At 33.3% G+C, this 26,034-nt stretch overlaps 3 protein-coding genes across 3 annotated transcripts; 1 reads left to right on the top strand and 2 right to left on the bottom strand.

Annotated features, from left to right (window-relative positions):
• Positions 1–1,180: 1,180 nt before the first annotated feature.
• On the bottom strand, positions 1,181–2,290 carry LOC133324859 (histidine-rich glycoprotein-like). Its single transcript, XM_061533689.1, has one exon. It carries the CDS (start codon positions 2,288–2,290, stop codon positions 1,181–1,183), a length of 1,110 nt encoding a protein of 369 aa, XP_061389673.1.
• Positions 2,291–3,129: 839 nt separating this feature from the next.
• LOC133324857 (snake venom 5'-nucleotidase-like) lies at positions 3,130–8,915 on the top strand. The gene is made up of 8 exons (XM_061533688.1): positions 3,130–3,238; positions 4,228–4,747; positions 4,828–4,914; positions 5,225–6,123; positions 6,187–6,366; positions 6,438–6,680; positions 8,675–8,770; positions 8,834–8,915. The coding sequence occupies exons 1-8, from the start codon at positions 3,134–3,136 to the stop codon at positions 8,906–8,908; spliced, it is 2,205 nt and encodes a 734-aa protein (XP_061389672.1). The 5' UTR covers positions 3,130–3,133; the 3' UTR covers positions 8,909–8,915.
• Positions 8,916–14,068: 5,153 nt separating this feature from the next.
• LOC133324855 (ARF GTPase-activating protein Git-like) lies at positions 14,069–21,851 on the bottom strand. Its single transcript, XM_061533686.1, has 10 exons — positions 21,717–21,851; positions 21,525–21,626; positions 20,179–20,882; positions 19,963–20,119; positions 19,484–19,572; positions 19,007–19,363; positions 16,484–16,725; positions 16,292–16,347; positions 15,888–16,237; positions 14,069–14,277 (listed from the first exon to the last, which is right to left on the bottom strand). Exons 1-10 carry the CDS (start codon positions 21,814–21,816, stop codon positions 14,077–14,079), a joined length of 2,358 nt encoding a protein of 785 aa, XP_061389670.1. The 5' UTR covers positions 21,817–21,851; the 3' UTR covers positions 14,069–14,076.
• Positions 21,852–26,034: the final 4,183 nt, after the last annotated feature.

Below are 26,034 nucleotides of genomic sequence, written 5' to 3'. Positions count from 1 at the left end.
AAGTGTAGAATGATGTGTGTTAAGTTTCCCGAAAATCGGCCCAGATTTAGATATAGCTCCCATATATATTTTCGTCCGATTTTTTGTGAATGATACACCAAACTCCCAATATTTGTCCGATTGGGATAAGATTTTGCACAGAGTACTGAATCAGGTCCAGACTAATGTCTGCGAAGTTTTGTTGATATCGGTTCAGATTTACATATAGCTCTCATATATAGTTTCGTCCGATTTTATGTGAATGATGCAAGAAACACCCAATATTTGTCCGATTGGGACAAAATTTTGTAGAGAGTTCTGAATTAGGTCCAGATTGATGTCTGGAAGATTTGTTAAAATCGGTTCAGATTTATATATAGCTCCCATATATAGTTTCGTCCGATTTGTTGTGAATGATACTCCCAATTTTTGTTCGATTGAGCAAAATTTTGCATAGCGAATGCAATTGAGGAAAAAATTATGTGTCATAAGGTTTGTTGAAATCGGTTCAGATTTTGTTTATATATAGCTCCCATACATAATGTTACTGGATTTCAAACGAATTTTACACCAAAGAATGTAAGTCTGCCCGTTTGACTTGTAATTTTTCATTGATTTCAGAATGGTATGTGTATGGGTTCAATAGTTCAATTAGATCAAATATTTAGATCTAGATAGCAGATTTAATTTCGCCCGATTCCATCTCAATGATACTCCTAAGATTCTATGTCTGTTCAAACTACAGGATATTGTAGATATTAATATCTCTTGTATGTACCCAAAAGTGGTGAAGGGTATCATATAGTCGGCCCCGTCCGACTTTTGAACTTTCCTTATTGGTTTAAAAATATTTTTTCAAGGCGTACATTTTTTAAAAATATTTTTTCAAATATTTTGAAAGGCGTGGATATCTAAAATAAAAGTTTTCAGCGCTCCTATAAGGTCCGAATTTTTAAAATGAAAAAAATAAGGCTCCTCTATACGACTCAGTTTTTATTATAATTCTTTAAACTTCTTCCATGCTTACAAATGTTGTGAATTACATTTCTAAGTTTTATTATTAGGTCCTTTTCTTTTTCCGAAATTATCCCTTGAGCTTATCTGAAAATAAAAATTAAATAATTGAATTATTATCTCTTGAAATTAAAGAAAAAAATCTCATTTCCACTTACAATTATTTGCCGCAGCATTTCGAAGGACCTCAAACGGCCAATCTCACATCAATTTTGTCGATAATAGATTCAGTTGTATTCTCGATCATAACTTTTTCCGTAGTTCCAAGATTTTCATTTGATGAAGAATTTACATCCAAATCCTTATAATCCTCTTCAAATATTTCCGGTTTCGAATGTGTTCTCCTGTGATGATGATGATTATGTCTGTGGCGACTGTGCCATCTTCTACGTGATCCATAATATTCTTCATCACTATCGGTATTTATATCAGCATCCTTATCTACATTTAGTGTATCCCCATTGGGATCTTGAGATTTTATATGGAAAAATCGTCCTCCATTACGTCGTCTATGGAATGCAGGGTGGTTGTCATTGTTTTCTTGGGAATTTATTTCATCGACATCACTTCCATCGTCATGATGATGCCTCCAATGGTGACGACGACCTCCACCACCACGATGACGACGATGATAACCTCTACACCCCACCTCTCTTTTATCTTCATCATTCACTTTGTCGTCTACTTCTTCATTGGGGGATTCAATTTCATTTTTAGCTGGTTCAACCTCAGGATAAACCTGAGTATTATGGTGATATCGTCCTCCATGACGACCATGACGATGGGGGCATCTATGTGATCCTGAATTTTCCTCATCCAAATGTTCCTGATCATTTCCAGTATGTCTACTTGAAGATCTATGATGTTTGAAACGTGGCTTCCATAAACCACTACGACGATGACCCACCCCCAGCTGACCATCTTCTTGGTGATCAATGTCACCAACAGATGCCATCCCATCTTCGTCCCTTTCATTATTGGGGTCATTTAGAATTTCTTTTTTGTTTGGCACTTCTTCAATTGCCTCTTCCGTAGCCAAGAATGATCGAGGTTTATCCGCCACCGATTTACTCCAACCATGACCCCGATGGGCAAACTTCAAATGATGGCGATCATAATGATTGACATATTGGCCATAGGGGCCATGGAACTTGTGACGTCTATGGTGAATTAGAGATCCACGATGATGAAGATGGCTGCGGCCAAATTTGTCAACACCTCCACCGCCATGATGTCGTCTGGCCTGGCTTATTACAGCCAAGGCCAGTAATAGGAAGAGTATTTGGAGGAATCTCATTTCCTGTGGTTATTTTTTCATCCGTTCCGATTTCAATTTTTTTATTTTTAATTTTCTTTATCAACTGGACACAAATTCTGAAATAGTTTTTTTTTCAATTCAATTATTTTTTCAGTTCTCTTTTAAAATCCGCCTTTGTAATCAGTCGACGACAGTTTATTATATACTGATCGCCGTTCGGAATTAAGTGAAAGTGTATAGGCTTGAACGTTGAAAGCTTTAATTTCTTATCAGCAGGGGCAGAAGTTTTTCTTCTTAATATATTTTTTTATTTCGAATCAAAACAAAAAACATTGAAATATTAAGAACTGCGCATAAATTGAAGATTGGTCCGGAATGGGGATTTTTCCAATATTTTGAAATTTTTTTGAAAGAATATTTTTTTTTTTGGAAAATATTATTTCAGAAATATTTAAAAAATGTTTGGATTAAAATAATTTTTTAAAAAATTTTTCAAAATTTTTTCAAAATATTTTCATAAAATTTTTTTTTATTGAAATCTAAATTTTTTAAATATATTTAAGTGGATTCCGAACTTTATTTGGTGCTTTGGTGTAAATTCTTTAATTCTGAGGACTACTTTTTCATGTCTGCTCCACAAAATTGGCAACCTCGTATCATTTCAATATCACCAATTTTTTGTTATTAACAAAAATGAATTTTTCTATATATTTTTAATTTTGTTACTTTTTTTAAACAAATTGAATATTTATTAAAAATATTTCCCCTACAAATTTTCTCCCCCGCCAAAAAAAAAACCCCCCGAATCGACCAACAACAACAAAAAAACTTCTATATAGCAGTTTGATCATGGCCGATATTACATCACAAGCATCGGGTCAAATGCGAACGAAATTGGGTGATATCGTTGAACACAGTTCGACGGCCATAAATGAGGCGACCGAGGTCACAAAAGGATTGCGGAATGTGGTTGGATGGTTAAAACAGGTGGACAAAAATAATAATTTCAAAAAAAAAATAGTTCTCTTTATCTCTCAGTGTTGTAAAAAATAATTGTTGTTGTATTGTGTGTTTTATTTTAGATTTTTTTTTTCAACTCACTCTCCCACTATTCCTATTTTTGATTTTTGGTTTGTAATTTTTAAAATTTTCCCCTGAATTTAATGGAATTTAAATATGATTTTCACATAAAAATTTCGAATTATTCGAATTTCATATTTGAATAATTCGAATTTTATATTCGAATAATTTTGAAATTTATATTCGAATATTTCGAATTTTATATTCAAATAATTTCGAATTTCATATTCGAATATGTCGATTTTTTTATTCGAATAATTCGAATTTTATGTTCGAAAATTTCGAATTTAATATTCGAATATTTCGAATTTTATATTCGAAAATTTCGAATTTTATGTTCGAATATTTCGAATTTTATTTTCGAATATTTCGAATTTTATATTCGAATATTTCAAATTTTATATTAAAATATTTCGAATTTTATATTCTAATATTTCGAATTTTATATTCGAATATATAGAATTTTATATTCGAATATATCGAATTTTATATTCGAATAATTTTGAAATTTATATTCGAAAATTTCGAATTTTATTTTCGAAAATTTCGAATTTCGTATTAGAATTTTATTGTGAAAATCCTGTACTTATTTGAATTTCATGTAGTGTACATATCCAAAAAAAAAAACAAGTTTTTAGTTGAAGTATTGAAATTCAATTATAATTTTGAAAGGGGATTCCCCAAAATAATTGGTAGCTTCGTTTTTCGTTTATTTTTTCTTTTTTAGATTTGAATTTCCCTATTTTCTCCACAATTCTATTTTGCGTTTTCTGGCTATGTATCAATGTGTCACTCTGTGTGTGTGTGCGCTGTATAAAAAAGCTTTCTCTATGGACTTATCCATCCATAAAAAAAATCTGAAAAATAATAAAAATCCCTCTCTCTCCCCGACATAGGCTTCCATAGAGGTTCGCGAAGCTGGCAAACGGGCCGTAACACAAATCCAAAGTTCCAATCCGAATTTCCTCTCCAACGAATTTGATTTGGACGATCCCGAACTATTATCTCCGACAGCAACCACAGCCTGTGGTGGTGGTCCTGGTGCGGTAACAGACGAGGCCAAATACGACACCAAATCTCTATCAAATCAAGATTTATCACGCAGTTCAAGACCTTCACTGAGTCAGCCGCAAAGTCCACGGGCCCGTAGTCGTGTTGACAACTTTACAGCTGGCTATCATCGTTCCACATCGATTATCACGCAATTGGAAAAATCGAAAAACCTCTTGAAAATGTCCTCAGATCAGGAAAATAAACCCTTGACCATACTGCACTATAACGATGTCTATAATGTGGATCCGACAACAGAAGTAGAGCCCATTGGTGGAGCGACACGATTTTGTACAGCCGTCAGGACATTTGATGTTGATAATCCTTTGGTTTTATTTAGTGGTGATATTTTTTCGCCCAGCATGTGTAAGTAGTCGATTGTGGACCAAATAGGGAATTGGATTTTTTAATAAATATCTTCTACTACTATCTACTATTTTTTCCAGTAAGTACCTTTACCCAGGGTGAACAAATGGTGCCGGTACTCAATAAAATTGGAACACATTGTGCGGTGTTTGGAAATCATGATTTTGGTGAGTTCAAAAAAAAAAAAAAAAATTAAAAACCAAAACAAAAAAATTAAAAAAAAAAATATTAAAAAAAAATTATAAAAAAGTTATTTAAAGAATATTTGCCCAAAAAAATATTTAAATTTTTTTAATGAAAATATTTTTTCAAATTCCAAAATTTTTTTCAAATTCCAAAAAATATTAAATTTTTTTTTCAAACTTTTTAAAAAAATAATTTTTTTTTTAATTTCCACCAATTCATGGATTTAAAAAAAAATATTTTTGGAGGTTCCACTAATGTCTAATTATTAATTCTCTATTATCTTAATTCCAGACCATGGCTTAGATGTCCTTGTGGAACTCATCAAAAAGACCAACTTCCCCTGGCTGATGTCCAATGTGGTGGACAATGAAACCGGACGGCCGTTGGGTGGTGGAAAAATTTCCCATTACATATTTCACAATCAAATATCGATTGGCCTAATCGGTTTGGTGGAGAAGGAATGGCTTGAAACCCTGCCCACCATCGATCCGAAAGAGGTGACCTACATTGATTATGTTCAGGCGGGAAATAAACTGGCCGAGGAACTGCGTAACGAAGGCTGTGAATTAATTATTGCTCTGACGCATATGCGTACGCCTAATGACATTAATTTAGCCGAACATTGCCCAGGCATTGATCTCATTCTGGGTGGTCATGATCATGTCTATGAGATAAAGGAGGTCAATGGCATTAAAATCATTAAATCCGGTACAGATTTTCGGCAATTCTCAAAAATTACCATACACAAGGAAAGGGATGAAAATGGAAAGTTGAAAATTGATGTGGAGGCGGTAGATGTTACGGCCAAATACCCCGAGGATGAAGAGTTGAAAAAGGAATTGGCCACGTACTCCGAAGTAATAGAGGCTAAAATGACTGAAGTTTTGGGTAACTTTAGTGTGGAACTGGATGGCCGGTTTTCAGCCATACGTACTCAGGAAACGAATTTGGGTGATTGGGTGTGTGATGTGGCACTGGCAGCAACGGGAGCGGATGTGGCTCTCATTAATTCGGGTACATTTCGTTCGGATCAAATACATCCGCCCGGGCCATTTACTATGAGAGATTTGGTCAACATTATACCCATGAGAGATCCTTTGATTTTGTTGGAAATTACCGGTAAATGCCTATATGAGGCATTGGAAAATTCCGTATCCGGTTATCCGAAATTAGAGGGTCGATTTCCTCAGGTAAGAACCATAGCAAATAAAATGTTAATCTGTTTTTTTACTTATTAATTTTTTTTCTTTTAGGTATCTGGTGTAACCTTCGCCTTTGATCCCTCCAAACCACCAGGCAAACGCATCGATCCCCAGCTGGTGCAAGTGGGTGATGAATATTTAAATATGGAACAAAAATATAAAATCTGTATTAAAAGTTACATTTACAATGGCTGTGATGGTTTTACTATGTTTAAGGACGCTAAAGTATTGGTGAGTAGTAGGGGGCATGATCATACTTGTCTGAAATTTTGTATTAATTTGTTTTGTTTTCTTCTTTGCAGATGGATGATGATTCCTGCCCCGAACTGGGCCTAACCGTACAAAATCACTTTAAAGCAATAAATTTACGCACCGGCAAGGGTGGCCACCACACCAAACATCGACAATCATTGGTAACGCTGTCCCGCCGCCACAGTATGGTACAAATGTTGGATAATCTCGAACTGGACGGTCCATCGCCGATACGAAAATTGTCGGGCCACCAAACAAAATCAATAGACTTATCGAATACGAATTGCTCAAAGGTAGGCAGGCGTGTATTTGTAAAGAAGGATTTTTTTTCAAGACCCACAGAGGCTTGGATTTTTAAAGAATATTTTTTTTAAGAAAATATTTTTTTCCCAAAGACATAGATTTAAAAAAAATATTTTTTTAAAGACATAGATTTAAAACCAGTAAGGAAAGTAGTAAAGTCGGACTGGGCCGACTATATAATACCCTTCACCACTTTGGGTATATTCTACATATGTCTCCTAACAGACTCCGACTTTTCTAAAAAACATTGGCATGAAATTGAACGAACTTGAATATAAGATTTTTATGCCTTTCTGGAACTTATGCTAAATTTCATTTCATTGAACCGATTTTTACGGACGAAATATATATGAGAGCTATATCTAAATCTGGACCGATTTTCACGAAGCTTATCGCACATCATTCTACGCTATGCCAAATTTCGTGCAAATCGGAAGATATATATGGACTTCGGTGCACCATTTACATAAAATCGGACGAAAATATATATGGGAGCTATATCGAAATCTGAGCCGATTTCAATAAAACTTGGCACGCGTTAGTCTATCCTAATTTCGGTACGTTGTGCAAAATTTCATATCAATCGGCCTCAATTTGACACTTTGATGCACCATTTGCAAAAAAATCGGACGAAAATATTTATGGGAGCTATATATAAATCCGAACCGATTTTCACGAAACTTAGCAATCGTCATTCTAGGCTTAATTCAGTACGCTGCGCCAAATTTCGTGCAAATCGAATGATATATGGGACTTTAGGGCACCATTTACCTTAAATCGGACAAAAATATATATGGAAGCTATATCTAAATCTGAACCGATTTTCACAAAATTTTGCATACATCATTCTAGACTCAATTCAGTATCCTATGCCAAATTTCGCACAAATCGAACGATATATAGGGACATTGGTGCCCCATTTACCTTAAATAGGACGAAAATATATATGGGAGCTATATCTAAATCTGAACCGATTTTCTCGAAACTTAGCATACATCATTCTGGACCTAAGTCAGTACTCTGTGCCAAATTTCGTGGAAATCGAAAGGTTCATAGGATCTTTGTCGCACCATTTACATTAAATCGGACGAAAATATATATATGGGAGCTATATCTAAATCTGGACCGATTTTCATGAAACTTGGCAAACATCATTCTAGGCTCAATTCAGTACGTTATGCAAAATTTCGTGCAAATCGAATGATATATATAGGGACTTGTGCACTATTTATATTAAATCGGATGAAAATATATATGGAAGGTATATCTAAATCTGGACCGATTTTCATGAAACTTGGCATACATCATTCTAGGCTCAATTCAGTACGTTATGAAAAATTCCGTGCAAATCGAAAGGTATATAGGGACTTTGGTACACTAATTTCATAAAGTCGGTCGAAACTATATATGGGAGTTATATCTAAATCTGGACCAATTTTCATGAAACTTTGAACACATCAGTCTAGGCTGAATTCAGTACGCTGTGCCAAATTTCGTGCAAATCGGAAGATGTTTAAGGACTTTGGTGCACCATTTACCTTAAATCGGACGAAAATATATATGGGAGCTATATCTAAATCTGAACCAATTTTTCACAATTTCAATAGGGTTCGTCCTTGGGCTAAACAAGTGACCTATACCAAATTTCATCCAAATCGGATCATAAATGCGACCTGTACTTTGTTTACAATTTAACATGGACAGACAAACGGACGGACGGACATGCATAAATCGACTTATAAAGTTTATCTCGTTTCCTTTTGCCTGTTACAAACATATGCGCATAGACATAATACCCTGTACCACAGGGTGGTGAAGGGTATAAAAAATAGCATTTAAACAAAAAAATTATTTTTTCAAAATTGGAGATTAAAAAAATCGGCTTTTTTTAAATATTTTTTTTAATTTGGATTAAAAAAAATATACTAAATGTTTGTAATTTTTTTCGAGTTGATCTGACTTTTTATGTTTCTTCTCATTCCAGATGTTACGTCGTGCTTCCCTCGATGACTTGGAACAGGCCAGCTGCCAATTGGCCCCAAAAATCCAACATAGAATAATACGCATACAAAATGAAGACGTATGTAGTAGTGTGGTGTTGATTTCATTTCCTATATTAAATTCAAATTTGTTTTTTTTTCAGCACTATAACCAACTGCTTATGAAAAAGGAGACTTCCATAAAAAACACAACAATTACCGAGGCCGAAGATGAATAATTTGACCCAGGCTGTTAAGGATAATCGAATACAAAACCCCAATTCCATAGACTCAGCTACTACTCTCTATGACAAAAAAAGAAGACGAAAAACTATGGCGTTATTTATAAACAAAATTGAATACAATATAACAACAACAACAAAATACACTCAAAACAAACAAACAACAACAAATATGTAATCAGTAACTAACAATCGTCCTTTTTGAGCTAACAAGAAAAATAATAGTAAACGATAATTTAGGTAACTCATAACAAAACTACTCACTCACTCGCTCGCTCCTCTTTTTATTATTAATACTACTCATTGTAAAATGTAGAGCTAAGTATTTATTGAATTAAAAAAACATATAACACACGCATAATAGACCTTAATTTTTGTTAAGTTTTTTAAAATTATAATTTTGATTTTTTTCTTTTCAATTGGGGAGCTGGGTCTCCCCCTCAGTGCAAGATGAGAAGAGTTTGTTATAGCACAAAATGAAAAGGATATTGAATTTAATTTCTTGTAAAACGAATATAATAAAAATAAAAAATCCACAGAAAATATTTTAAAACAATATTTACATTTTGAAACATCCACCTCTCCACAAACACTCACAAATATTTAATCTATAATTAATATATTTTCTTTTAATTGTAACTTAACCTAAATAATTGTTAATATTTTATTTTTGTTAAAAAAATACTCCTGATATTAAAACTCGTTATACCCAATTAAAAAAATGCCTTTTGCAATTATAAATATAATTTATAAATTAAAACAAAAAAAAAAAAAAAAAAAACACGAAAACATATTGTAAAGAACCTCCCACACACACACACCTAAGACGCATTGTTGATTATTTTAAAAATTAAAAAAAAAAAACAAAAAGCTTTAAATAAATGATATTATCAAACAAGGCAAGAGGAGAAGAAGCGTGGGGGAGCTAGACAAAACAAAAATGGAAAAAATAACTAGGCAACAACTCTTAGGGCAATGTTAAACGGCACAGTTTATTTTTCGAATTACAATTTTTTGTGGCACAAAATTTAAAAAAAAAATTAAAATGTTTTTAGTCATAATTTATTGATTTTATATAGAAAAAATTATATGTACTATATATAATAATAAAAATATTATTTATGTACATACATAAATGTAAGCACACACACACCCATGTTGACCCTCATACTCATACTATTATAATTATTAAACATACTCTATATATATACATACATTCTATAATTAATATAACACAAAAAGGAAATAACATAACCTATAAAAAAATAAACAACCAACTACTGTAATGAAACATAAAGACAAAGTAAAAAATAAACAAACGTTAAGACATACTCAAAAAAATAAATTAATAAATAAAAAATACAATTAATAATGGAAATAATTTTTGGGTTTTTTTACAATTGTAGATTAAAAAATATTTTTTGAAGTACGAACAAGGCAAGGCGTGAAATTTTTAAAAACAATTTTTTTCAAAGATCCAACAAGGCGTGGTTTTTTAAAAAATAATTGCTTCAAAAAACACCAAGTGGTGATTTAAAAAAAGATTTTTTTCAAACAACACCAAGATTTGGTTTTTTAAAAAAAAGATTTTTTTTCAAAGATCAAGCAACGGCTCTGGTTGGCTTTAACATGGCGAAATCCAGGCTTATCTTGGTCTCTCTTTCATCTCAATTGTGGACACTGACCTCCCCGTGGGGTAGCTATTTTCATCACCCCATGAAATAGTGAGCTAATAGGGTCCGCGAGTTCACCCATAAGAACTATAAAAAATGGGTTGAGGCGTCGGGTTAGTTGCCCACACTCAGAAAACCGAACCTACTATGAAAAAGCAAAGAAACAGAAAACCAAACCCACTTAATGTTGATGACCCCCGCAAACGTATAATGGACCACGATCTGCGAATCTGCACTTGGAATGTGCGCACGTTGTACACGAAAATTCTACCAACGGTAAAACACCAAACCGAAGGCTTTGGTGCAGGCACATCATCCTGCAGAGATGAAGAAGGAAACCTGGTGACAGATACAGACAAATAGTAGAAGTGAAGAGGATACCCCAGAACCAATAATAGATGAGGGTATATAGTATATACCACCTAGCCAAGATGGAGTCAGAATAGCAATCAATCGGCTGAAGAATAATAAAACAGCAGGTGCCGATGGGTTACAAGCCGAACTATTCAAGACTGGTGTTCAGATGCTGGTCAGCAGCATGCACCAGCTGATTAGTACAATTTGGCTAGAAGAATGCATGCCCAATGATTGGAACCTCAGCATCCTGTGTCCCGTGCACAAAAAAGGAGACAAGACGATATGTGGCAACTATAGAGGAATAAGTCTCCTTCCCATCGCATATAAAGTGCTATCCAGCGTACTGTGTGAACAACTGAAGCCAATGGTCAATGGCATTATTGGACCATACCAATGGCGCTTCAGACCTGGCAAATCCACCATCGACCAGATTATCACTCTGCGCTAAATCCTGGAAAAAAACCCACGAAAAACACAACGACACATTCCACCTATTTGTCGACTATAAAGCCGCATTCGACAGCCCTATTCGTTCAGAGGTGTTTAAAGCCATGTCTGCGTTTGGCATTCCTGCAAAATCAATATGGCTACACAGGATAACTTTATGTGGCACAAGGTCAGCAGTTAAAGTCGGAGAGGACCTCTCGGAGCCCTTTAATACCGAACGAGGATTAAGACAAGGTGACAGTTTGTCGTGTGATCTTTTTAACATCCTGCTGGAAAAGGTCATACGAGACGCAAAGGTGAACAAAAATGGCACTCTGTACACCAAACAACACATGTTACTCGCCTACGCCGATGACATCGATATAATGGGACGAACATTGCGAGCGGTAACAGCCACCTTTGAACAAATTGAAAAGGAGTCTGCCAAAGTGGGTCTGGCAGTAAACGGCGAGAAGACTAAGGTAATGGCATCAACGCGCAAGACGTCCTGTAGACTCGGACCAACTGTGAAACTTGAGAACTACAGCTTCGAGGTAGTCAAAGATTTGATACACGTTGGTACCGCCATAAATAAAATGAATGACATCAGTTTTGAAATTCGGAGAAGGATATTAATGGCCAACAAATGGTACTATGGTCTGAGCAAACAACGCAAACTTACACTCTACAAGACGCTGATACTACCCGTGCTGTTATATGGATCTGAAGCATGGGTACTTGCGCAAACAGATGAGGCAGCTCTTAGAGTGTTTGAAAAATTCTCCGAAAGATCTATTGGCCGATCTGCGTTGACGGTGAATAACGCCGTCGAATGAACCATGAGTTGTACCAGCTATTCTCGGACATCGACACTGTTAGACATATTGAGCTGCAGCGACTACGTTGGCTAGGTCATGTTGTGAGAATGGATGAAGATGCCACAGCCCAGAAGGCATATAAAAGCGAACCAGCTGATGGTTCACGCAAAAGGGGAAGGCCACGAATAAGATGGAAAGATTAAGTGGAAGACAACGTTGCCGAATATGGTCTTTCAAATTGGAAAAACTGCGCAAAAGACCTACACGCCTGAAAATCTTTTTTAAGCTCGGCTTATGGAACGAAAGCCAGCTAAGGTAAGATCAAGGTGTAGTTTTTTAAAAAAAGAATTGTTTTCAAAAGATTTTTTCAAATTCCAGCAAGGCGTTGTTTTTTAAAAAAGATTTTTTTTTTGAAAAAATATTTTTTTCAAACAAAAACGTGTTTTATTTATAAAAAAGATTTTTTTTTAAAAAATATTTTTTTAACAAAACAAAAGCGTGGTTTCTTAAAAAATATATTTTTTTAATTTTTTTTAAACGAAATTTTTTCAAAGACCACTAAGGCCTGGTTTTTAAAAAGCTTTTTTTTAAAAATACCACAAAGGCCTGGTTTTTTAAAAAAATAATTTTTTCAAAGACCACCAAGGTCTTTCGTGGCCTAAAATTTAAAACTGCTATACAATTCAGTTATCCTGGTATTTTTATTTTAATAAAAAAATTAAATGCTCATATATTTTATTGATACACAAATAAAAACTACAATATTTCCGCAATCCCAATCAAAATGTAGCTGCTACACGATTCTGTTTGCCTATTACCGCAAATGGAAAAACTAAAGAAATTGCAATTCCACAAAAACATAAAACTGCACATGTGTTGCCAGATTGTTTTCTTTGTGTTTCCATGTTTGTTTGCGAAATTTTAGAGCATACTTTTAGGCGTTAGAAAAAGCAGCTATATTTTGCTCAACTTCAAATGGCCATAACTCGACGATGGATGGAGATATTTGAATGAAACTTTCACTATTTGATTTGGGAAATAATGTATTTTTTTTTGAGAAATGAAATAGGTCTAGACAGCATTTTTAAAAGGAAATATTTTCGACTGGATTTTTTTAATGATCTTCAAGGCGTGGATTTTTTAAAAATAATCTTTTCAATGACATTAAAGGAACTGCCAACCAAGTTTTGGATTAAAAAAATCTAGACAACTTTGACTTGAAATAAATGAACACATTTTTCTTTTCTAAAACTATGTCGTTTTTTTGTTTTGTTTATTAAAAATTTCATTTTATTAAGGCAGGTGGTTACAAAAAAAGTTTTGGTTACATTTTGGAAGATCTTGTTAATGCTTTGTTATTGTATTTGTATTTTTGTTTTTCAATTAATAATATTATTTACTCAGGTGGTGATAGTACAACATTTAAATGTCTTTTTGCAAATGCCAATTTAAACAAAAAAATTATGATGGCACAATTTTGATCATTAAGATCCAAAGGTAAGTAAAAAAGAAACACAACAGCTAAAAAAGGAATACAAGAGTTTTGATAGTCATGGACTATAATTATAATAATGCCCGTGGTGAATATCATAATACATTAATAATTATTTTTTTATAAGACATAGGGATTTTCAAAATGTCATTAAATTTGGTTTAGTATTTGTTTTAGTTGTTCTTAATTGTTAATACATAAAATGGATCTTTGTTTTGTTTTGGGATTATTAAATGCTATTTAAAAAAAGTAAACACACACAAAAATATATATATTTAAATATAAATAAAATAGAGACACACAGGTTCAAATATAGGTGGTGGTTTTCAAATTGCAAAAAATTGTAACTCAATAATATGCGGTTGAGCTGCATTGAAAGGTGTGGAAACTCCGTTTTTTTCAATCCAATTGTAAAACTAATGTTTTTGTGGCACTGGCTATATAATAGGCACATTCCCGTACATCTTTATAATATTTGGCTATTGCTGTCTTATCATCCGTCTCCAGGGAATTGCGCAAATTTTCACAGCTATGCTGTATTAAAATATTATTGCGTGTTAATTGCATCAGAGTCTCACGTATTGTCTCATTGCAATTTGCCTAAAAAATAAAAGAAAAATAAAAAATTTTAGAATACAATTATTTTCTAAACACCCACTCCTTGAAGTTATTAAAAAAAATTTAAGAAACCACTCCTTGATGTTATTAAAAAAATATTTTTAAGAAACCACTCCTTGATGTTATTAAAAAAATATTTTTAAGAAACCACTCCTTGGCGTTGTTTAAAAAATAGTTTTTAAAGAACCACGCCTTGGAGAACTTTGAAAAAAATATTTTTTTTAAAAAACCACGCCTTGGAGAACTTTGAAGAAAATATTTTTTTTTAAAAAACCACGCCTTGGAGAACTTTGGAGAAAATATTTTTTAAAAAACCACGCCTTGGTGTTGTTTAAAAAAATATTTTTTATTTAAAAAAAATCTTTTTTAAAAACCACCCATTTTTTCGATTTGCACGAAATTTTGCATAACGTTCTGAATTGAGCCTAGAATGATGCCTGCCAAGTTTCATGAAAATCGGTTCAGATTTAGATGTAGCTCCCATATATAATTTCGTCCGATTTAATGTAAATAGTGCACAAGTCCCTATGTATGTTTCGATTTGCACGAAATTTTGCATAACGTACTGAATTGAGCCTAGAATGATGTCTGCTAAGTTTCGTGAAAATCGGTCCAGATTTAGATATAGCTCCCATATATAGTTTCGACCGATTTTATGAAATTAGTGTACCAAAGTCCCTATTTATCTTTCGATTTGAACGCAATTTGGCATGGCGTACTAAATTGAGTCTAGAATGATGTGTGCTGAGTTTTGTGAAAATCGGTCCAGATTTAGATATAGCTCCCATATATAGTTTCGTCTGATTTAATGTAAAAGGTGCACCAAAGTTCCTATATACCTTTCGAATTGCACGAAATTTGCCATAGCGTACTGAATTGAGTCTGGAATGATGTGTGCTGAGTTTTGTGAAAATCGGTTCAGATCTAGATATATATATATATATATATATTCGTCCGATTTAATGTAAATAATGTACTAAAGTTATTATATTGCATAGCGTACTGAATTTAGTCCAGAATGATGTGTGCCAAGTTTCGTTGACGCACCAAGGAGTATAACCTAACCTGTGACAAGTTTCATTAAAATCGGTTCATATCTGGGTATAGCTTCCCTATATATTTTCGTCCGATTTTAAGTAAATGGTGCATCAAACTCCTCATGTTTGTCAGATTAATATGAAATTTTGCACAACGTACAAAATTAAGCATAGCATAACGTAGTTGCGTTTTCTGTGGAGTACAGACATAGCCCAACGGATGTCCTCTTGATATTTGTTTGAAGTCGATTTACATACTTTTGACCCATTGTAACAAACGAATGTCATGTTTATGGACTGATCTAAGTCGATTCACATTTAGATAAATATCACATATTTTAGTTCATCCAAAATTTAAATATGAATCACATATTTCAGTTCAGTTAATAGTCCTGTTTAATATACCCATAGTGGTGAAGAACATCATATAGTCGGCTCCGTCCGACTTTACTACTTTCCTTACTGGTTTTTATATATAAAAATCCCGTTTCGTTTTTTTGTTTGTTTTTTTTTTCTCCTACTCACCGGTGTTGTAAAGACATTTATCCTACTCACCGGTGTTGTAAAGACATTTATCAATTCCAATACTGCAGCCCTAATACGTTCGGCACACGGTATTAGGGTTTCCTTATTATTTGGATCCTGCATTGAATGTATCAGCTCTTTGAGACGATGTGTTACAATATCGGCCTTTTGATTAACTTCTTCGGTAAAAGATTTATTGGCCGTATCAATGCCAGCCATTTGATACATTGATGTGGTATTACGAGAATCTGCTGAGGCCTTACTAATGTTCGTTTGTAAACGACGTTCATACATACTGGCCGGTCGTTTAATTGTCGATTGTTGGGAATTTGTTGTCGATGATGATGTCGATGTCGAGGAGCTGCCGCCACCAGCAGCAGCTGTTGATGTTTGTGGGGGATTTGTGCCGCTGAAGGATGAGCTGGAATTTAAACCCTCTGGCAGAGAATGTGGTTCGTGATCGTTGTCGTCGGTTTTAAAGTCAATGCGTCTGTGGAGTTATTTTTTCGTATTAATGAACAAAAAATATAAAATAAAAAAGAAAAAAATTAAAAAAAAATAAAAAGAAAATTAAATTAAATTAAAAAATCAAAACAAGTATTTAAAGAAAAGAACATAATCCTCACAATGGCTCATCATAAACACTGTTATTGGATGCTGAGGCTGATGACGACTGCTGTTGTTGTTGCTGCTGTTGATCAACACTGGAAAATTTCGACTTCAATTCGGAATTTTCATTTGATAGCTTTTGTACAACATTACGCAGCTGATTGATTTCCGAGACATATTCATTGATTTGTTTACGCAAGTGCAGCATTTCGAAATTTTTCACCTCCTCGGGCGGTTTGGCTGATTGGTGGACAATGGCCTTTACAAAGTTATGGAACATAAAATTAAACGAAAATAGAAAAAAATAAATAAAAAATTTAAACAAAATAATATTTAAATAAAATCTAGAAAAAAAGTTATCTAAAATAATTTTAACTTAAGAACTATAAAATAAATAAATTGTAAAATAAATATTAATAAAAAATAAAAGCTATTTTTCTTCAATAAATTCTAAATTTCAAACATTATAAACAATAAATAGAACACGAACTGCTTTCAATTTTTTATTGAATGTATCAAAATTTTTATTGTATAATTTGTTGACTAAAATCTATTATTTAGACTAAAATTATATATAGGATAATTCTATATAATGATAGCAATGATGCGACATATAAATATTAAGCTACTAATGGTTGTTTAGATATAAATGTGATATCTTAATGGTATACCTATTATCTAATAAGCAAGATGATTATAAATTTTTAAATTAGAAAAAAAATCACGAAAAAATATTTATAAACATTTAAAAAAATTCCCGACTACTTTGAAATTTAAAAAAAAAAATATTTTTAAAAACTTCCAATCCTATCAAAAACATTTTTTAAGAAATTCAAATCCTTGCAAAACTATTTTTAAAAAAATTGAAAAATATTTTTAAAACATCCAAATCATGTCAAAATATTTTTGAAACTATTTTTAAAAAACCAAATCCTTTCAAAAATATTTTTAAAAAATCCGATTCCTTGCAAAAATATTTTAAAAAATCCAAATCCTTGCAAAACAGTTTTCAAAAAATTCAAGTCCTTTCAAAAATATTTTTAAAACATTTAAATCCTTTCAAAAATATTTTTAAAAAATCCAAATACTTGCAAAGCTCTTTTCAAAAAATCTAAATCCTTTTAAAGATATTAAAAAAAACGAATCCTTTCAAAAATATTTTTAAAAAATGCAAATCCTTGCAAAAATATTTTCAAAAAATCCAAATCCTTTCAAAAATAATTTTAAAAAACCAAATCCTTTCAAAAATATTTTTAAAAAATCCAAACCCTTCCAAATTATTTTTAAAACATTCAAATCCTTACAAAACTTTTTTCAAAAAATCCAAATCCTTTCAAAAATATTTTTAAAAAATCCAAATCCTTTCAAACACGTTTTTAAAAAAATCCAAATCCTTTCAAAAATATTTTTATAAAATCCAAATCCTTGAAAAATATTTTTAAAAAATGCAAATCCTTGCAAAACTATTTTCAAAAAATCCTTTCAAAAATAGTTTTAAAAAACAAAATCCTTTCAAAAATATTTTTAAAAAATCCGAATCCTTGCAAAATTTATAAACCCTGAATTACCACGCCTTATGGTAGCCTTTAAAAAATCCATGCCTTCCATAAACCCTGAATTACCACGCCTTATGGTAGCCTTGAAAAAATATTATTTAAAAAATCCACGCCTTCCATAAACCCTGAAATACCACGCCTTATGGTAGCCTTGAAAAAAATATTCTTTAAAAAATCCATTCCTTCCAAAAACCCTGAAATACCACGCCTTATGGTAGCCTTGAAAAAAATATTCTTTAAAAAATCCATGCCTTCCATAAACCCTGAATTACCACGCCTTATGGTAGCCTTGAAAAAATATTCTTTAAAAAATCCATGCCTTCCATTAACCCTGAATTACCACGCCTTATGGAAGCCTTGAAAAAATATTTTTAAAAAAATCCACGCCTTCCATAAACCCTGAAATACCACGCCTTATGGTAACCTTGAAAAAATTATTTTTTAAAAAAATCCACACCTTAAGGTAGCGTTGAAAAGATATTCTTTAAAAAATCCACGCCTTATGGTAGCCTTCAAAAAGTATTCTTTAAAACATTCACACTTTATGGTAGCTTTGAAAAAATATTTTTTAAAAAATCCACGCCTAGGGTACATCATGAAAAAACTGCTTATCAAAAATTCAAAATATTTTCAGCACAGTTTGCGTATGTTTTCTTTTAACGTTATTTACGTTCAATTTCGATTCACTAGGTATTTTTTCGTTTTTCTTTTTTGGAAATGTTTTAGCACTACTTTACTTATTTAAATGAAATAATTCTTTGTCTACCTCGATTTTGATGGTTAGCTTTAAATGTTTGTCCATTATTATCATCCATATTTTTGTATATTGTTATTATTCTATACGTTTTTAGTTTAAATATTCCGAGCCGAGTACATTTTAAATCGAAAAAATCAATAACATAAACAATTTCTACTTTTTCTCAGTCTAAGTGCTTAACCGAAACTATTGTTGAGTTTTAAAATTTTCTGTCGCATTAAATTTACCTGTTGGGCCATCGGAGGCATTGGCTCATAATCATCATCGGCAACGGGATCATAAATTGGTTCATCATCGGATAAATTTGGATCATGATAATCATTGCCAATGCCACCAACGCAGCTACTGCTGCTGTTATTATTGTTATTGTTGGTGGTGTTTTGATTGTTGAAACCATAGAAACCAGATAAATTATTATTTGGCATAGACGATGATGCTGCTGCTGCAGTGGTTGGTGGTTGCGGTTGGGGTCCATCAAGTGGTCGTAAATTTGCCATATTTTGACGACGTCTTGCATCAATTAAAACATCCGTTAATAGGCCATTGAATTCTGCACGACTAAAACGTGCTAATTTTTGACGACCCTGAAAGTAAAACACAAACAAATCGCAATGATATAATTAAACAAAATTTGTTGAGCATGGGAAAATTTAAGGCTGAACAAGAACAACAACAACAGTGTTGTGTTTTGTTTTTGTAAATACCTGATTACGGGTGGCACTTAGAAATGGATTAGCTGGCAAAAATGGTACACCAGCAACATTGTCCGAATTTACGGTTGGGGTAGACCAAACTAAAAAGAAAGAAGGGAAACACATTAGAAACAAATTTATTATTCCTAAGCTCTATTTTTCCACTGAGATCTACATTTTTTCTAAAGGAAAACAAAAAATCGAGCAGACCTCAGATACAATGAGGTTTAATTTATTTCTTTAGAGAACAACTTGAGCAGACCTAAAATATACTGAGGTAACATTTTTTTCTATAGACAAAATTCGAATAGACCTTCGTTTACACTGAGTTGAAATATTTTTCTATAGAAACAATTCGAACAGACCTATGTTTACACTCGGAGGCATAGTTCAATATTTTTTCAATAGAAAAAATTCACACAGACCTCAGTTTCATTGAAATTTTGTAAAGAGGTCCGCTCAGATATAATTTTTTTTTGTGCTATACTCACTTGCTTCATTCTCCCGGCGATCGACTTCATCGTACAAATCCATAACCAACTCTTCAAAGATTTTATTCGGTACCAATTGCAAACGGCCACGGGCAATTTTCAATTGTTCGCTTATTTCTCCCGAATGGGTGTCGGGTATAACCAAATGGCGGCCAGACTAAAAAGAGAAATCATTAAGAACTTCTCAAAAACATCAAATAAAACCATCAAACTTACCGCATGATCCGGTTTCTTGCCACCCAAAAACATAATAATACGATCGGTAACCTCATACATGGCATCCAGCAAACGATCAGCAATCAAGGTATGATTATTGGCTTTGGCAACTTCGAGGGGGGTCAAGCCGTTGCCATCGACCACATTTATTTCAGCGCCATGTACTATCAACAGTTCAATTTGTGACGCCTGACCAAATTTGGCAGCCACATGCAAGGGCGTGGAACGTTTTTCTTCATGAAAGAAATTTGGATCCGCACCTTGTACCAACAACCGCAAGGATGTCTCCAAATTGCTGGTACGTACACTAGCATGCAACTGCTTGCTTAATTCATGTTCCAAACCAGCCGAACCGGTTATATCATCATCAGCATCTTGTAAATTTGGCTTGAGTACGAATGCTAATTGTACATGTTTTGCTTTAATGAAGTCGGATTTATTCGGATGTAAGGGATCTTTGGGAGTGGGTTTGCGTATCCGATGTTGTCCCTTATTACCCGATGTTGTACTATCGAGTAAATGATGTTCCCATACACAATTGGCACCATGAGCATTTAGAGAATTTACGAAGTTCAATACGGATGGTTCCCAGCTGCCTTGGCGCAAGGATTTGACAATCGAAATATGTCGTCCTAAACTGCGATGTATTGAACAACAATCGGAACATAGTAGTATGCCACGATTAATTGAGGCCCAGGAGGGATCTGAAATGAGCAAAGAAAAGAAATATGAAATATTGATAATTGGGAAAGGGGGATTATAAAGTATTTTTCAGGGAAGTACCCTGGGATATCAAAACTAATGGGACCCCTGAGAAAATAGTCTTTAAAAATTCGCGCATTGGGTATGGTCAAGAAGGTATTCATTTAAAATCGAATCTGTGGGGACCGTAAACATAAGTTCATTGGCGTGATGGGAGCCTTAAGGAAATATTCTTTAAGGATCTACATTTTGGGAGACTATGAGAAAATATTCTTTAAAGATATACGTATTGGGGGCTTATGAGAAAATATTTTTTTAAAAAATCTACGCTTTGAGGGACTTTGAGAAAATATTTAGACGATCCACGTTTTGGGGGACCTTAAGAACATTTTCTTTTAGTGACACATACAATTTTTTTCATTTTAATATCGATTCGGTGATGTGGTTTTCAAGAGGGGATATGTCAATGATAACGGGGTCGACGACGAGTTCCCTCATTTACTGCTAATTAAAACTCGACCTCTAATCAACGGCCATCTATCATTAAACTACGTAATGGTTGTGGTTGACTTCTATTCAAAAACTCCCACAATTGAAAAAAATCTCTATTAGTAATCATATACCTATTTTATTTTTTTTCTTACCCGATGCTCCACAATCACCGCAGACTTCGGTTGGTATACGTGTTTTACTTCGTGACATCTTGATGTTTTTCAGACTTGTATTACTGCCACTAGCAGTAGTTCCTCCAGCACTGCTGCCACCACCAATACTACTGCTGCTACGCAATCCCTTGACTGTACCAGCACCGACACCACCACCAGATAGGTTCTCACTTCCGGTGATGCTCTTGTTCGGGTTATTGGTGTTCTGGCTGCTTGTGTTAGCTATAAATAGCTTTTTATGCGCTTCTACAACTGAGCTGGCGAAACACATTCATGCCCCTTTGTATTTGATCTGTTTTACATAAAAAAAAATCAACCAACAACAACAAATTTATGTTGCACCAAGCTGTTGCACTCTCACTCAATGGGTGAGTGAGTGTGTGTATGTCTGTGTCCAAGATGAGGGTGTTGCTGCTGGTGGTGATGGCCTTATTAGACAATAACAGAAGAGAAAACCACCCACCCAAAATATTTCCTTTTTCGGGGGGTTAATAGTTCGAACACGATTGATATAGATGGAATCGTGGATGTTTTAACAAATTGTTTATGAATTTATCAATTATTTTAATTATTTACTAATTTACTTATATTGTTTTATTTTTCTTATTTTTCGCTGCCAAAACAAGACAAGATTTGCCAATTACTGGTAGGGATAAGTAAATCGACTTTCTGTCTTTGCCCGTTCACTAATTAGGGATCTGTAAATCGAGATAGCGGCGTAAACAATTGAGCGACTCAGTTGTTTACTAGATGCCTCTTTGGGAGGGAAACTTATTTTATGTTAATTTAATTGTATATATATATATATACACATATATATTGGCTATTTGCACTAAAATATATATGTATGTGTTTACGTGTACTTTACAAGATAGTTAAAATAATAGCCTAATCTCACTCCAAAGTACATAAAAATGTAGTAGAGAAGAAGAAGCAGGCCGTTCATGTTGTCAAATCACAATAATGACAATTAGTTTTTTTTGTTTGTTTGTGTTGATTGCCGAAACGGTCGTGAAACATGGCGAAAAATAAGTGAAAATCATATAAATAACGGCCGGAAAAGTTCGAAATAGTGTCAGCGATGGTTTTTCTTATTGGGAATCTTTAAAATAAATGAAAATAATGTCGTTAAAAGTGTTTAATGTAATGTGTCTGGTGGCTTGTTTGCTGTCGGCAGAAATGGCGGCAAATCAACGAACAAAACAAAGCTTGCTGCTGAAAAGCGTTATTGGTGTCCACCAGTTAATGTTGCAATCAATGCCAATGTGTGTGTGTGTTACAAATAATTTTGTGAATTAAAAAATGGAATTTAAGACCGGTCGCGGATCGTTAAGACATTTTTATCATAATTCATTTATTAGGGGCAATATTACAGCGATATCATTTTGTTTTATTGCCGCAATTCATACTTCTATATATATTTTACTCCACCAAGGGCCTTGTATTTTTCCACGGCTTTTCAAATTCAATGTGGGGATCCATTTGAAGCGGATGAAGTCCTGATTGTCAAAAATCTAATTATTCTGTAACACAGGGATGGTTTATGTGGCAGACTTCAAGAGTAAGGTAAGTGGAGATAAAATCAAGTTTTTTTTTATTAAATTTATAAAATATGTTCGTTTTTTGTAGGTAAGGAAATTATTCTACACGCAAATTGCTTTCAAGGATTTATTTTATGTAAAAACAAGTACAAAAGGACGTTAAGTTCGATCGAAGTTTTTATACCCTCCACTTCATCGAAGCGAAGAAGAATCTGAACGTTTATGTCGTTTTTATCAAAACTTGGACTCTATGTACACCGCACAAATTTTTATATAAATCAGCCCCTTTACACCCATCGGTTGGAAAATGCTGTAAGTCATCTAAATGCCGAAAATGGTATAGCAGCGTTCAAGGTACAGTTCTATGGGAGCTATACTGAAATGTTGGGTAGGAAGAATTTTTTACACACCATAAGAATTTGATCAATCAATTAAGAGGGAATTTCGTTGAAAAACATTGCCCAAATCAATCAAAATTGCCGTTTTATGGAGGCTGCACGGAAATTTGGGCCAATATTGATTTTGGATTTTCTACTCAATGAGAATAAAAATATGTAATTTGGTTGAAGCACGTATGCAAACTCACCAAAATACCGAAATTTGGTATATGCCGTTATATGGGGCATATACCAAAGTGAACCAATAATGATCAAGTTAGGTAGGAAGATTTTACAAACCAGAGGAACATTAAAAATAAAATCATAGACAATTAGGCGAAAAAATTTTCAAAAACCCTCAAAATACCGCATAATGGGGGTTACCATTATATAGGGGCGCTACCCGGAAACATAGACCAATGTTGATAATTTATGGTATGAACATTTTCTACTCAATGAGAATCCAAAATATTAAATTGCACACAAATTGGTTGAAAGCTTCCCAAAATAGCGTACTTGGGGATTTAGCATTGTAATGATGTATTCCCTATTGAACATTTTTAGTAGGAAGATTTACTACCATACCACAACACAAAATAACAAAATCAATTAGGTAGAAACATGGTCCAAAAATAAAAATACCATTATATGAGGCCTAGATCGACATATAATCCAATATTGATAATTTTTCGTAAGCATATCTAATAGCCAAAGCCAAACAAAAAAACACCAATTACAGCTAAATCTGTTGGAAATCCCTTCTAAAAATCCCTAATAATTTCTATGTCCAGATGCTATCACAAAATTTGCATTTTCAAAAGAATGTTATAATTACCATTTGCTTAGCTAAATGCCTAAAAATATGCAATAATTTCTTGACATTAATGAGATGGAAAAATAATAATAAATCAATATCACTTTTTTTATTCTACAAAAAAAAAAAAAAAAAAAAAAATGATTAAAATATTTTTATTTTTAAAAATATATATATAATATGTATGTATTTGGAATTCACTTCCTGGCTTTAATAAGGAACATGATAGTAAAAAAATATAGAAAATAGTATTTCCTTTACATTGCAAAAGTACCAACAAATGCATCACATGTTGGACAGAAATGGTCCAAATTGGTGCAAGAGTCCAGACAATACGGAATACAACAGCACAAACTATAAAAAAAAATTTAATTAAAAAAGTATCTGAAAATTCTTCTTCAATTAAAATCAACATACCAACATGACATTAGAATACATGCCAAATGAGTTTTCAATGTTGCCCGACGCTTTACACGTGTCTTATTACGGCATCGGCACTGGGGACATGTCATTATTACTGCCTTCGGTCCAATGGGTTGATTTGTTTCCGTTCCAATATTATGAATGTTAATCATTTGTGGTTGTGGCTGTTGTGGTGGTGGTGATACTGCTGCTGCGGCTAGAGCCGAAGAAGTGGTTGCGGTTGCACCTATTCGTCCATGCTGTGGTCCTTGGTCAAATGATTCCATTTCGGGATAGATATTTTCAAATTTATTGTATGGTGGTGGTGATGTTGCAGCCGCATTCAAGGTACGTTCCATTTTTAAAATTTTTCAAAATGATATAAAGATTAATATAGATTTTCTTTTTAGATTTTTTTGAAGAAAATCGCTTATCCAGCAGATTTATTCCCAGATCCAGAAATTTTTAAATCAACTAGTAATATTGTGTCGCAATACTACAACCGATCCGATCGCATTCGCAAGTCTACTTTAACTAAATGTTATAAAATTTATGTGGAGTGCTGTACGGAAATTCAATTCCTTTGTGCACACATACATACATAGGACAGTTCGGGCAGCTCGTTAATGTTTATGTTTATTTGTTTTTGCATATGCAAAGTATTGAAGTTAGTAGGAAAAATATCCTACACTGAGAATTTACAAATCTAAAATTTATTGCGCCCTACAAGAAGCCTTTGTGTAAACCACCGATTTTTATAGAAACCAATGGTCTGAATGGTGACAGCCCCGCCGAATTGATCGATGGAATTATCATCAAATTTATCTCATGATTCTGCATTGATTCTAGAATTAAATATGTCAAGTTTGATACAAATTCGTTCAGATGTAGACATAGGTATAGTTCCCATATATAATTTCGTAAGATTTTTTTATATAGAACTAGAAATAGCCCTTAGAAAATATTCGTTAAAAATCCAGGTTTATAATTGGTGTTTGATTTGTATATGGGTATATGGGCACTATGGACCTCATATCCAATATAATTCTTATTAAGAATATTTATAATTTCTCTCAGTGCAACTTAACTCCCAAGCATTATGTTGTCATATTATTCTTACTGGGCCTGGACGTAAACAACATAATTTTGCGGCATCTGCACAATTCACAATTCCATTAACAGCGATAAGAAAGTTTGTGTTTACTCGAAACGGATCATATTATATATCTCCCCAACCCTAATACATTTTGGGGAGATATATAATATGGTGTCGACAATTGCAATTTTATCAGAAATTATAAAATGTTTGGTTTTTCAATTTTTTTATTGTTCTTTATGCTATGATGGAATGATGA

This window comes from Musca vetustissima, unplaced genomic scaffold, assembly GCF_032173495.1.
Source record: "Musca vetustissima isolate MV318-11 ecotype Yass unplaced genomic scaffold, APGP_CSIRO_Mvet_v1 utg4643, whole genome shotgun sequence".
In the NCBI taxonomy this organism is placed as follows: domain Eukaryota; kingdom Metazoa; phylum Arthropoda; class Insecta; order Diptera; family Muscidae; genus Musca; species Musca vetustissima.
The sequence above is the reverse complement of the archived record's forward strand: the minus strand, read 5'-3'. Positions and strand labels throughout refer to the sequence as shown.

Excerpts from the sequence above, each read along its gene's own strand:
- LOC133324857 (XM_061533688.1), top strand. The coding sequence starts at position 3,134 with ATGCGAACGAAATTGGGTGATATCGTTGAACACAGTTCGACGGCCATA. Across the intron at positions 4,915-5,224 it reads GTTTGGAAATCATGATTTTG|ACCATGGCTTAGATGTCCTT; the intron begins GTGAGTTCAAAA and ends TCTTAATTCCAG. Across the intron at positions 6,681-8,674 it reads CGAATACGAATTGCTCAAAG|ATGTTACGTCGTGCTTCCCT; the intron begins GTAGGCAGGCGT and ends TTCTCATTCCAG.
- LOC133324859 (XM_061533689.1), bottom strand. The coding sequence starts at position 2,290 with ATGAGATTCCTCCAAATACTCTTCCTATTACTGGCCTTGGCTGTAATA.
- LOC133324855 (XM_061533686.1), bottom strand. The coding sequence starts at position 21,816 with ATGTGTTTCGCCAGCTCAGTTGTAGAAGCGCATAAAAAGCTATTTATA. Across the intron at positions 16,726-19,006 it reads TGCCTCCGATGGCCCAACAG|GCCATTGTCCACCAATCAGC; the intron begins GTAAATTTAATG and ends AACTTTGTAAAG. Across the intron at positions 16,238-16,291 it reads ACCACATTCTCTGCCAGAGG|CTGCTGCTGGTGGCGGCAGC; the intron begins GTTTAAATTCCA and ends AAACATCAACAG.